This window comes from Malus domestica, chromosome 06 (genome assembly GCF_042453785.1).
Source record: "Malus domestica chromosome 06, GDT2T_hap1".
Classification (NCBI taxonomy): domain Eukaryota; kingdom Viridiplantae; phylum Streptophyta; class Magnoliopsida; order Rosales; family Rosaceae; genus Malus; species Malus domestica.
Window position 1 is genome coordinate 33,598,923 of NC_091666.1, and position 12,079 is coordinate 33,611,001.

At 41.5% G+C, this 12,079-nt stretch overlaps 3 protein-coding genes across 8 annotated transcripts; 1 reads left to right on the forward strand and 2 right to left on the reverse strand.

Moving 5' to 3' along the window:
- LOC103438222 (polcalcin Syr v 3-like) lies at positions 1 to 348 on the reverse strand. The gene has a single exon (XM_008376749.1). It carries the CDS (start codon positions 346 to 348, stop codon positions 1 to 3), a length of 348 nt encoding a protein of 115 aa, XP_008374971.1.
- Positions 349 to 1,722: 1,374 nt separating this feature from the next.
- LOC103438002 (VQ motif-containing protein 20-like) lies at positions 1,723 to 2,757 on the forward strand. The gene has a single exon (XM_008376534.3). The coding sequence runs from the start codon at positions 1,787 to 1,789 to the stop codon at positions 2,501 to 2,503; it is 717 nt and encodes a 238-aa protein (XP_008374756.1). The 5' UTR covers positions 1,723 to 1,786; the 3' UTR covers positions 2,504 to 2,757.
- A 398-nt stretch (positions 2,758 to 3,155) lies between these two features.
- LOC103438004 (uncharacterized) lies at positions 3,156 to 7,674 on the reverse strand. 6 transcript variants are annotated; one of them, XM_070823852.1, is made up of 11 exons: positions 7,329 to 7,670; positions 7,135 to 7,208; positions 6,775 to 7,007; positions 6,206 to 6,440; positions 5,810 to 5,979; positions 5,495 to 5,637; positions 5,196 to 5,373; positions 4,490 to 5,069; positions 4,259 to 4,371; positions 3,662 to 3,905; positions 3,156 to 3,554 (listed from the first exon to the last, which is right to left on the reverse strand). In XM_070823852.1, exons 3-11 carry the CDS (start codon positions 6,951 to 6,953, stop codon positions 3,327 to 3,329), a joined length of 2,070 nt encoding a protein of 689 aa, XP_070679953.1. In that variant the 5' UTR covers positions 6,954 to 7,007; positions 7,135 to 7,208; positions 7,329 to 7,670; the 3' UTR covers positions 3,156 to 3,326. The 6 variants fall into 6 exon arrangements, with proteins under 6 accessions (XP_070679953.1, XP_070679954.1, XP_070679952.1 ...); XM_070823853.1 differs by having other exon boundaries at positions 7,423 to 7,615; XM_070823851.1 differs by having other exon boundaries at positions 7,135 to 7,211; positions 7,332 to 7,468.
- Between the last annotated feature and the right edge of the window lie 4,405 nt (positions 7,675 to 12,079).

The window sequence follows — 12,079 nt, forward strand, 5'->3', positions numbered from 1 at the left end:
TCAGTTATGTGGACCTTCAACCAGTCTTGCGTCTCGTGCCTGACATATAGCTATAGAAGTGAGATATCGGGTCGTAGGTTTTGGACTCCTGTTTAAGCTGGAGGAGACCCAGAAGGCGTTGAACTCGTCAAGGCAAATGAAGCCATCATTGTCGGTGTCGAGATCGACCTTAACACGCTTGAGCTTGTCGTTTGAGACGTTGAAGCCGAGGGCCTTGAGGTCGTTGCCGAGCTCGTTGACGGAGATCTTGCCATCGCCGCTGGCGTCGAAGCTTTTGAAGACTTTCAGGACCTCGTCGGTGACTACGGGTTTGGGGCCTGTCGAGGTTAGGGCTCCGCTGGTTGCCATGGTTGTTGGAAATTTCTTGTGTATTTTTTTCTATTTCTCTTCCTTATTCTTCAAGGGATTCGAGTGAAAGTTTTAAACTTTCAAATGGGTTTTCTGAAATCTGAAATGGGTTTTGCTTAAAATTGAAGAGAAATGATTGGAGTGGGAGTGAGAGATGTGGTGGGTTTATAGTTAAGAGAGTAGAGAGAGAGTGAGAGACGAGGTGGCTCCGTGGGTTTTCTGGGAAAGCTTTGGGTTCTTGGTTTCTGCAGATTCATGACGGAGGTGAAAAATTGAGAGAGAACCGACATGGGTTTTCGTGTCGATTCCCACAGACGGCGCCAAATGTTGATGCACAAAACCGGAGGGATCTTGGAACAACGTAAATCTAATCGTGAATATGTAAGAAAGTAAAGAACACAAGATGTATCGTGGTTCACCCTAATGTTTGGGCTACGTCCACACTGATGTTGATATTGTTTCACTCTGAATTGTGAATATACAAGAAGGCTAGATGCAGTGTGCTCTCTAGCCTATTTTCTCTCTAGCCCATTTTCTGTGGCCTAAGCCTTGCCCTCAATCTTGGCATCTCCCAATGAAGAGAGTGAGGAGTCCTTATATAGAATAAGGGCTCCTCATTTATTACATATTTACCCCTTCATTTATTACATAATTACATTTGAATCATCCGAGTATTTATACGAGATCTAAATACGGAGGCTCTAAGTATGGTACAAACATAATGCATTCCGTGTATCTTGAGAAGAGTGGGAGATGAGAGATTTGAATGCATGGAAAGCGTGTAGATGGTTTAGAGAAGCATGCAATTGCAACTCATAGAGAACTGCTAAGACGACAATATCCTAGCTGCCTAGAAATGTAAGTACAAAAATAATCAAACTGCTTCTCCGATTAGCCCTCAAATTCCACCACCGCACCCCCATCCCCATACAAATCTCAACGGTCAGTCCACCTGGCACATCCCTACTGGCCCAGTTCGACAATTTCGGAACCACCACCACACTCCTATATCCACAATCCAATTAAAAACCCCCGTACGTGGCACAATACTACTCGAAAAGCCCACCCATCCAATCGTAGGAACGCCTGCACTCGATCAGTCATCCCTAATACATTCCCCATATTGCACACCTTCAAATTTGAAAATTTTCTTTGTTATCTACATGCACATGCACTGAGTATTGATTTTTTAAAACCGTTAGATCAAATTCAACGATCATCGGTACATGTAGTTCTCAAGAAACATGTACATTTAAATTTAATACCCTCTAAATTTGTTTCAACAAATCCCATGCAAATAGGAGCAAAACTTGTCACACCTACTTATTTCCACCTCTATATATATTTCCCCTTCATCTAATTTCTTGTACTTTTGAGAGGCCCTTGCGCGCTTCCCTGCGCCCAAACAAAACTGTCCCCACAAGTGCCAATATTTACAATGAGCCCACATGCAAACGCAAACAAAAGGGACGTGATCCGCACCAACAATAATCATGGGACGTCGTTTTACCCTCCGCCCTTGAAGATCAACAGGGACTCCCATTTCATCAAGAAGTCCTCGTCCTCGTCTTCGGCCTCGCCGTCGTCGTCAGCTTCGTCGTCCACATCTTTCCTCGTGAACGCTGCGGCTGGGGTGATCAAACCGCCCCAGCAACAGCGCCACCCGGTGATTATCTACACGCATTCGCCCAAGGTCATCCACACGCACCCGAGGGATTTCATGGCGTTGGTGCAGAAGCTCACGGGGCTATCGCGCTTTGAGGATGACAGGCGAGAGCCTCGTCCGCAGCCGCCGCCTCCTTCAGCAAAACGCGAGGTTAATGTGGAGAGTTTGTTGGAGGAGGAGATCATGAATAATAATAGGATCACCGGAAAGGTTATGATGAGGAACGAGGACAACGATTCGTCGTCGGTTATTACGACGGAGGAGAATTGTAGCAGCAAAAACATTAATAATAATAATAACAACAACAATAGCAATAATAATGTAGGGAGCATCGTAGGTGTAGGAGGAGGAGGAGGAGGAGGGGATGGTCAGGTGAATTCCTGCTTCGTGCCGCCTAATCCTTACCTCGGAAACATTCCGGTTTTTACGCCAAACGCCACCGATTTCTTGTGCTCCAATTCCATCAGCCACCTCTTCACAGCAATATGACGATCATCCTGCATGGTGATCATGATTCATGATCATGCGGCGGAGGAGGAGGAGTACTACTTTGTGATGGAATGGCCCTGCCTACGCGACTAAATTGAAGGCCTGCCTACGTGACTAAATTGAAGGGAAGGATTCGCCGTTTTTGTTAGAATTAATGTTTGATTATTTGTTGGTTTTTGTTTTTCATCGATTTTTTGGAGTTAATGTGGATGCCTGCAAGCTGCCAATAAAAGTTCTAATTTTCTGAGGTAGAACTTTTTTTCAATTCTTTTTGTCAATCAAATCGTTGTAATCTGATAATTAACTCATGTTTCTGACGGCTTCTTGTTTATCAAATCGAAATGGATGGATGGATGGAGGAGGAAAAAGATAAAACGAGCCATATTGACTAGAACAGATGTGCTACTTTATGAATCCTAATTAAAATTTTATCCCTTAAAATTTAGATTAAATTAACGTAGCAGGTGCCCACCCTCATGCACCCTCTTCTGGAAAAATGAAAATTTATGGACTTTAATCGATCCAAAAATGGCAGCAGGAAGCAGCCATCCTCTGTTAGATCATTTTAACAGTTGCAGATTGCAGAAGCAGCTTTACGATTTATCCTGGCGGACTGCGCCGGAGAAGAAGCAGTTAAAAAATTAAGTATTAATTGGACAAACAAACCTTTTTATTTATTTATTTTCTTTCTTTTTTCCTTAAATTTCATACGAGGAGCTTATTTCGACTTCCTCGTTAAGATATACACACACACTTTCTCTCTATGTAGTACAGAAAAACGTTACCTGGACATATATTATACATTTCACAAATAGTTACATCATCATTTCTTCTTCTTCTCTTCCTTTTCTCTTTCAAGAATAACGGGCGCCGCTGGTATGCTGAACCACCACTCTCGCAATCTTCTCATCCATCTCTCCGTGCTCGATCTCCTCATCGGCGAATAACATGTAAAAGTCTCAAAAAAGATATATAGAACAATATACTTGACGGGCATGAAAGCCAGAGCCAAAGCCATAACTAGAAGAGCTATCGCAAATCTTTCGCTCGCCTGATCATCATTACACACAATCATTATCCACGGTCAATGTGCTAAAAGTATATAAATTAACTGAAGTAGAAAGGTGGAGGAACGAGCAAGGAATAAGAGAGCGGAACCTGAGGAAAAAGGGACAGCAACAAGGCACGTAGCTTGAGAAGAACAACGTTCCCATCCTGGATGATCTCTTCAGCTTGAGATATGGCATTCTGAACAGCCAAAAGCTGCTCCATCGTATTCATCGCTGGAGGTGCTAACACCTTAACCTCGTGAGTGGACTTTCCTTGGCTAAAATATTGAGTGAGAACCATGAAGACCGCCATAAAGACGAGCATCAATGCAAAGGCATAGCTCAGCCATCCCCTGAAAAGTGCACGTGTGTCAGTCTACAGACAAAATTCCTACCGGTTTTATGTGTGGAAAGAAACACTAGAGTATCGAGACCATGAGAAATCCCATTGAACTGTATTTTTTTCTCTAGCTACCCCCGTGTTCTCATTTAGGCAGTTTCCAAAAAATTTAGTACCTACGAATTTTCACTTGGAGGGCTTGTTTCTGTCTCTGAAAACCATGTTACATTGAGTCAGCATCAAAGTTTGACTCTGTTATAATGTGCGATAATCATGCTTTTTAAATATTCATTTTTTCCCACTCCCCCTACGTCTAAATTAAAGACCAACCAGTAAAGGAAGAAAATGAAATTTCAAGCAGTTTACCTGCAAATGATGTAAGTGAAAACACAACAGAAAAGCAAAGACTTCAACGGATCCTCCCAAAATGCCAAAGAAAGCAGGCACTTCCCTAATTCCGTCATTGGAAAGAGTAACTCCTGCAATTACTCAACAAATTTAGACGACGTTGCCAGAAAATGGAGTTTAACTCATAAGATATGTAAGAGAATATAGGCTAAATAAAACCTTAAATAACATTACATTATAACCAAATACCTTCATCACTGCAAAATTTGTATCGATCCCTTCCACTTTGACTCCATCTACTGTTGCTTGTGCTAGAGCCATTTTTTCATAGTTGTTTTTAGATTCCTTAACTGCTCTTTCCAGCAAAGTAACTTCTCCCACAGTTATCTCCCCCACGGCAAGCCCAGCCTCAACAGAATTATTAGAACTTGTTCCAAATGCAAATCCCAAGTTAGAGATCATATCCAAGGCTGAGATTGAATACATTCCATCTCCTGACTTAGAATTGTTAGACCCATCTAATTTTTTAAAAGTTGACAAATCTGCCATGGTTTCAAGTATCAAGTCTCCACCTGGTAGTTGATCACAAAGATTGAACATTAGAAGACCCTCATAGCATAAATCAGTTTGAGAGATAATTTCTTGAATTGCTTGTAGTCGCAGAATTCCAAGCACTGCCTTTGAAAGTGCTTCATCCTTTTTTATCCCCTTGATCTGGTATTTATTTATAAATCGATGAACGTATAAAATCTCCCGTATGATTGCTAGCCAGTAATCACGACGTGTATGCCCCTTCAGCTCCGGAAACTCTATTATAGCTGGTTCTGATCTACAGAAAAGACACTACTGAAAGTTGATAATCAAGTCCTAAGAAGACGACTTTCTTTAATAGCTACATAGCAGAACAAGTGTAGAGACCAAAAGCACCAAAAATAAAAGGTAATGCTTAACTTACAATGAATTTGATTTATAAAAGACTGCCTTGTCAAACAGTCTAGTACCCCATGGGCCAGTCAACTCAGCTTTCACAAGCTGTTTTAAGTCATCTGATAGATCATATCGTTTTGCCTTGTCATAAGATACAACACGCAGGGCCTCGAAGTAAAGTGCATGGTCTGTCAGAATTAACCTTCCTGCTTACAACACAATTAATTTCGCATTAATAATCTTCATGTGCAGTAAATCCATAATAAGAACTGACAAGGACGTGAGCCAACAAAGATATTTGAATTGTTTAACTATCCATTGACGTACCAGGCCATGTAGAAATTCCTACATGCTCGAGAACCGGTTGGGTAGTGACTGTTCCATCCACTTCCAGAATCTTCTCTCTTTTTGATGATCGCATGGCAGAAAGAAGTGATGACTCTGATTGGCTTTTCATTTTTCTTATTGATCTGTACGAGAAAAATTTCAAAATCGTAGGACTAGTTATGAGTGTCTGATACGCAGTACAAGAAATATGCTTCCAGAAATTCCATAAATTTGAACTTTGAAATTTATGAAAAGAAAATGCAAGTTTGAAGGGGAGAGAGGAAGAAAATGCAAACTCAATAGGAGAGAATGTACCTTTCTAGTCCACTTAGGTACTTGTCATATGTGGACAACTGAAGTCTCCCATTGCTAGAAGATGCAAGCACCTCAAAAAGATTTTCACTGATAATCACATTTGCAATAATAGGAACTGCTGGAGCTATTCTACAGAAAGCGTCTAACCCAACGGATAAATCCTCATCTAACTGCACAAAAAACGAGGACATGTTGACATTAATAGAAGCATTACAGTGCAAAGAATCGTTTGAACGCCAAACTATAACTTACACATAGACAAAACAGGTCCGATAAAAAAAAATATTTAACATAAGATTAGAGATTGTATGCTGTATGTACAGTACTGATAGGAATATCTGAGAATCTACAACATAAGAAATAAGCTTCTAAGGAAAAAGAAAAAACAAAATTTACATTTCGTAAAGGTTGGCTAGAAACAGCCGGAGCCTCCCAAGCTATCATCATGTCATATGTCAAGCGTCGAAACTTTTTATCAGCCAGATGACCTGTTACTTGAGTGGACAGAGCAAGTGCTCGGAAACAGCAGTATTCCAAAAAGTTCCTAGCATAACACGATGGATGCTTTATAGATTCAGAAGCCTCAGAATTGAAGCCTTCACGAAGCTCAGTTGTAGGAACACCAAGGATTCTGCATCATTTGTTTGTTATCATTAGAAAATAGGAAACTAATGAAAAATGCTTGAAAATTTTGAGTTTTAATCGAAATGATAAAAATGTATCCTAAGTGAATAGTACCATGACTGACTTTTAAAGTAAAAATGTCTTTTTCGTTAAAAGTGAATAGCACCAGAAAATCACTTCTCGATACTAGTTACCACATTTTGTTTGTGATTCATATGAAGTTCCCAACAACAAAAGAATAATTTCCAAAGGAGCGAAAAACATAAGTTGCACATATTTCATCCAGTTCTACTGTGATAATATAACAGTTGACAGTATCAGGTGAACAGCTGAAGACTTACTTTGAACATCTTCGGACAACTATGTTTGCAATTGGAGATAGCTCTGGTACCCAATTCGTCTGGGCAGAAGGGGATTTTTCCATATCCTCCAATTCTTCATCATAAGGGCTACGATTTCCAAGCAACCATTTGAAGGATCCATCTCTAACAAAATTCTCGAGCATATTTGCCACAGCCATCCCTAGTTTTTGCTCTTTCAATGTGTTATGATTTTACTTATCATAATTCAGAAACTACAAGAAGCAAATTTTAGTCAATTAAGTTTACTCTTTCAATCTGTTAAGATTTCAGCAATCATAAGTTCATAGCAAAATTAAGAAACTTAAACAACTGCAACACCAGCAAGTTCACAAAAACTACCAGATCAAAAAATCACTTGCAATCCGAAAACCCAACACCCAAATTCTACCAACAACATCATCAATCTCTTCAACCTGCTACAAACCAATTCTAAATTACTCACCACAATACCAAAATTAATCAAACCTAATTCTCAAATCCCACTAACAAACTAAACCCAGCAACTAATAACACCCAAAAGCAACACAACTTGCCACAAAATGCACATTCAAGACCGCCGCTTTCTCAGCAATCTCAGCTTTTGCCGATGAAATTCTTCAGATTTCTGCAACATTTCGCAAAACCCACCTCAGATTACACGCTCCGAACCAAAATCTACGAACCCACATCACCAGTTTGCGAATTAATTGAAGCAAAAGAAGAATTGGTCCGAGCAGCCACGTATGAAGGTGTGGAAGATCATAAATGTGTCGTGGTATGGAGGTTTATTGTATTATTCTAAGAGAAACTGAGATTGTTAGATAAGTACAGAATTCGCGGCAACTGTGACAAAAGAGTTTTCGTCATCCAAAATACCGCCCCCCCGGGCTAGTAGCAGCAGGGTTGTGCTTCGCTCAAGGGTTTAAATATCGGTAATATCGGAAATATCGGTAGTCCGAAAACACGGAAATATCGATGGAAATATCGGTATAATATCGATATCGATAAAAATTACATGGAAACCACGGAAATTGTAAGAAAAACTTGGAAATTTTTATTGAAACTTTGCAGGATGTTTATTTAGTCAATTATCTATTAATTTATCACAAAAAATTGGAAGGAAATGCATTGCATGATGAATTTAACATTATCAAGTTGATTATATAGCGAGCTGACAAACATTGTGAGTGTAGAAAATATGTAGTAATTAATGAAAGAAATTTAAACACACCATAATCATTTATATATAATGAATTAGTACAATATTTTACACTTTATACATTGCATGGAAAGATACATGAGTGACTTAGTACCACATAGAGTTCCTATGAGGTTCAAAATTTTCACCTTGGTGTTTTTTAAAATATAGAAATTTATCTTAGATAATAAATATTAGCTTGCAAACCTTGCAGACATCTTAATGACCATATAAGGCTGAATATGTAATCACAAACACATCTGTAACGAGTTGGATAAGGCCCAGGTACGTGGTTGACAAAGGAAGGGTTCAAATATAATATGCTTGCTTAGTTAAAAAAAACAAAATATTATCTAAATAATTTATAATTTATATAACATATATATATATATATAAAAAATATATCCTAAACTTTTAAAAATATAAATGGATGGCCTTCATTATTAAAAGTTAAAACCATGTACCTCTTTCACGTCACTTGTCTAAAAGTTTTAGACTAAAACCATCAAAGCCAATGGTTTTGTTTTTTTTAAGTCTCCCGTCCCACCACCAAGGTTTTTTCTCTCTCTCTCTCCCCGCACCGTCCCCTCCTCCTCCCTCATTTTCACAAATCTCTGTTCCTCTCTCTCCCCGCATCACAGATCTATGTTCCTCTCTCTCTCCCCGCATCGTCTCCTCCTCCTCCCTCATCTTCACAGATCTCTGTTCCTCTCTCTCTCCCCGCACTGTCTCCTCCTCCTCCCTCATCTTCACATATCTCCCCCTTCTCGATCCTTCTCTCTTCTTCTCTGAGGCCCTCAATCCTTCTCTCTTCTTCTCTGAGGCCTGACCTCTCTTCTCCCCCTTCTCCATTCGACCCACACACACACAGATCTCCCCCTTCTCCCACTCTCTCGATCCTTCGCCCACTCTCTCGATCCTTCGCTGCCGTTGATCGTGGCTCTGGCGAAGTCGGACTTGGCTCAGTCGTCTCTGGTGGTGCGCCGCTGAGCAAGGAGTTGGCCCAGTCATCAATTTTTCAGGTGAGATTCCATTGAAACCCTAAGTCCTAAACCGACATCACATATGTTGAATCGTTGATGCATGCGTGAAATTTGAAGCTTATATGTGAAATTGAAGTTAAAAATCGTGTTTTTGCAAGGTTTTTGGGACGAAATGGGCTCGGGAATAGGCACACCATCTCCGGCGTTCGATATCGGAGGCCGATTGCACCGTTCAACAAAATATCTCGATATTTCCAAAATATCGCGATATTATCGATATTATCGATAATATCGCGATATTTGGACGAAAACCACACGGATACCTATTTAAATATCCATTCCCCGAAAAATCGATATTATCGGCGATATTTCGCCGATAATATCGATATTTAAATCCATGGCTTCGCTGAGCTAAGGTGCAGCAGATGGTACGATGCTGTCACCGCACGTGTCAACTTCATAACTTGCCACGTGGCAGTTGTTTGGATCAAATGAGTTGACAGTACAACCATTTGCATCATCACTTATCTTGGAAAGAGATCACTTCTGAATCTCTTCCACCAAAGTTATCAGATTAAATAATCTAGATCTTCTAAATTTCATCCAACAACTATAAATTATCACAATTTTTAAGAGATCAAAACATGTGGGCTGTTAGATGAAATTTGAAAGATCCGGATCAGTTGATCTGATAGCCTTGGTGAAAGAGATCCAGATATGATCTATTTCCAAGATAAAAGACCAAGTGATGATGCAAATGGTTGTATTGTTTACTCTTTTGATCCAAACAACCACCATGTGGCAAGTTATGAAGCTGACACATGCGTTGACAGCATTGTACCATTTACTGCACCTTAAAACAAGTCCACCCCAAAGGGGTAAGCCAGCTCACATCCTTCAAAATGGCCCGGCACCCACAAAAAGTAGGTTGGCACCCAACCTAAGCCGTCTCATAGGGCGGCCTATAATGTGTTGAGTCATGGTTGGCTTATGTGACGTCATGTTGACGCCAGCGTGACATCACATGCCATTAAATTTTTTTTTTTTGCTAGGCACGTGTAAAACACACACGACTGGCTGCGCGTTCTGACAAGAAAAAGAGAGCGAGGCCCGCATATGCAGGCGGGATAGGGGCGAGGGTCCGGATGCCACGTGGCTCATTCTAGATCGTTGGATTTCCAACGGCTAGTTTTTTTAGCCGTTAGATTTATAATGGTAAAAAAAAATTGAAATTCAAATCCATTGCCTAGCCACGTGGCGCGATCTGGACTGCTAGATTTGAATTCTTTTTTAAATGTTGTTTATACCATATTTAGGGCCTCGTATATTTGGGCATCGGGCCTTGTATTTAGGCCTCACACTAAAGCCCATACTTTGTAAAAGAGGAGGAGCCCCTTATTCTATAAAAGGGGACTCCTACCCTCATTCTAGGGGAGGCAAAAGAACCAAGCCTAAGAAGGCTAAGAGAAGCTATCATTACATTCAGGAGAGACCTCACACCACCGAGGCTCTCCTCTCCCTTCTCTTCTTTCTCCTCCGGGGACTTCCCCCAAACACTTGTATCCATACACTTACAGAGAAACAGAATCAACTACAGTGTGGACGTAGCCCAAACATTGGGGTGAACCACGATAAAATCCTTGTGTTCTTTGTGTCATTTACATTTCATGCAGATTCACGGTCGGATTTACGTTGTTCCAAGACCATCCGATTTTGTGCATCAACATTTGGCGCCGTCTGTGGGAAACGATACTAAAAGTTGTGTCGGTTATCTTTCATTTTTTCACCTCCACCGTGAATCTGCAAAAACCCAAACAAACCAATGTTTCCCAGAAAACCCATGGCGCTACTTCCTCTCTCAGTCAGTCGCACACAAACCAAAACAAAAAAGAAATCCTCAAATTTCGAACTCCCTTTCTCTCTCTACAGATCACTTTCTCTTTTTTAATTACTCTCTCTATCTCTCAATTCAACCCAGAAATATCCCTCAAAAGCCGATCCACTGTTGACTCACTGGCTGTGCAGGACGTCGACTAAAACAGCAATATTTTTGCCCCACCACAGATAAATGGAACATTTGCAGATTGATTTCATGGCACAGACACTCAATGCTTTCCCAGAACTTTTCCTCCGCCGCTGCTATCGGGTCTTCCACGACGTCGTCTTCGGGGACGTACGGCGAGTCGAAAAAGGTGTGGGTGTGGACGGAGAGCAAGCAGGTCATGACGGCCGCCATCAAGAGAGGCTGGAACACCTTCGTCTTCCCCTTTCAAAGCCGTGAACTTGCCGATGAGTGGTCCTATCTGAAAACTGGAGGTGGAGAAAACAAACAGCTCTTGTCAAACTGGCACTTTTCAGAGAGCTTCGTTTCTGAGTTGAAGAGATAAACAGAGCAGCACAGAGACCTTCCCGCGACCGCACGGAGACACTCGTACAAATGCCCGCAGGGAATTCATACACCGCACAACGCGATGGTTTCGACTCACGACCACTCAAAGCCACTCTTACTCGACTCGGACCGAGACCTTCCCGAGGCGGCCTACGACGAGGCCGATAAGGTCCACGTGGTGGGGATCAATGAGGCCGGAGACGATAATTGCCAAACGCCGACGTTTTCATGGAAGAATCTGTGACTGTTAACCGGACCCGGGTTCTTGATGAGTATCGTGTTTCTGGACCTGGGGAATTTGGAGGGTGATCTTCAGGCGGGGGCGATAGCTAGGAACTCGCTGCTATGGCTGCTGATGTGGGCGACGGCGATGAGGCTGTTGGTGCAGCTGCTGTCGGTTCGGCTCGGGGTGGCGATTGAGCGACACCTAGCGGAGCTGTGTAAGGAGGAGTACCCGACGTGGGCGTGGATGGTGCTGTGGGTGATGGCGGAGCTTAAGAAATGGCCTACCCAAGGCCGGACTTCCTCCTCCAAACCTTCAGCAGATGCTGATGGAGATACCAAGAAAAGCAAAAGATGAGATCACCGTCCGCTGCCAATGATGAAAATAGAGATACAGATAAGTTGTTTTACAACAATACCATTATTATTCCACTTTGGCGTTGTCTGCCATCTGAAAGAGGAGAAAGAAAAGTAGTGGGAAACAAAGAGAAAGGAAAAAGCAAAAGAGAGAGA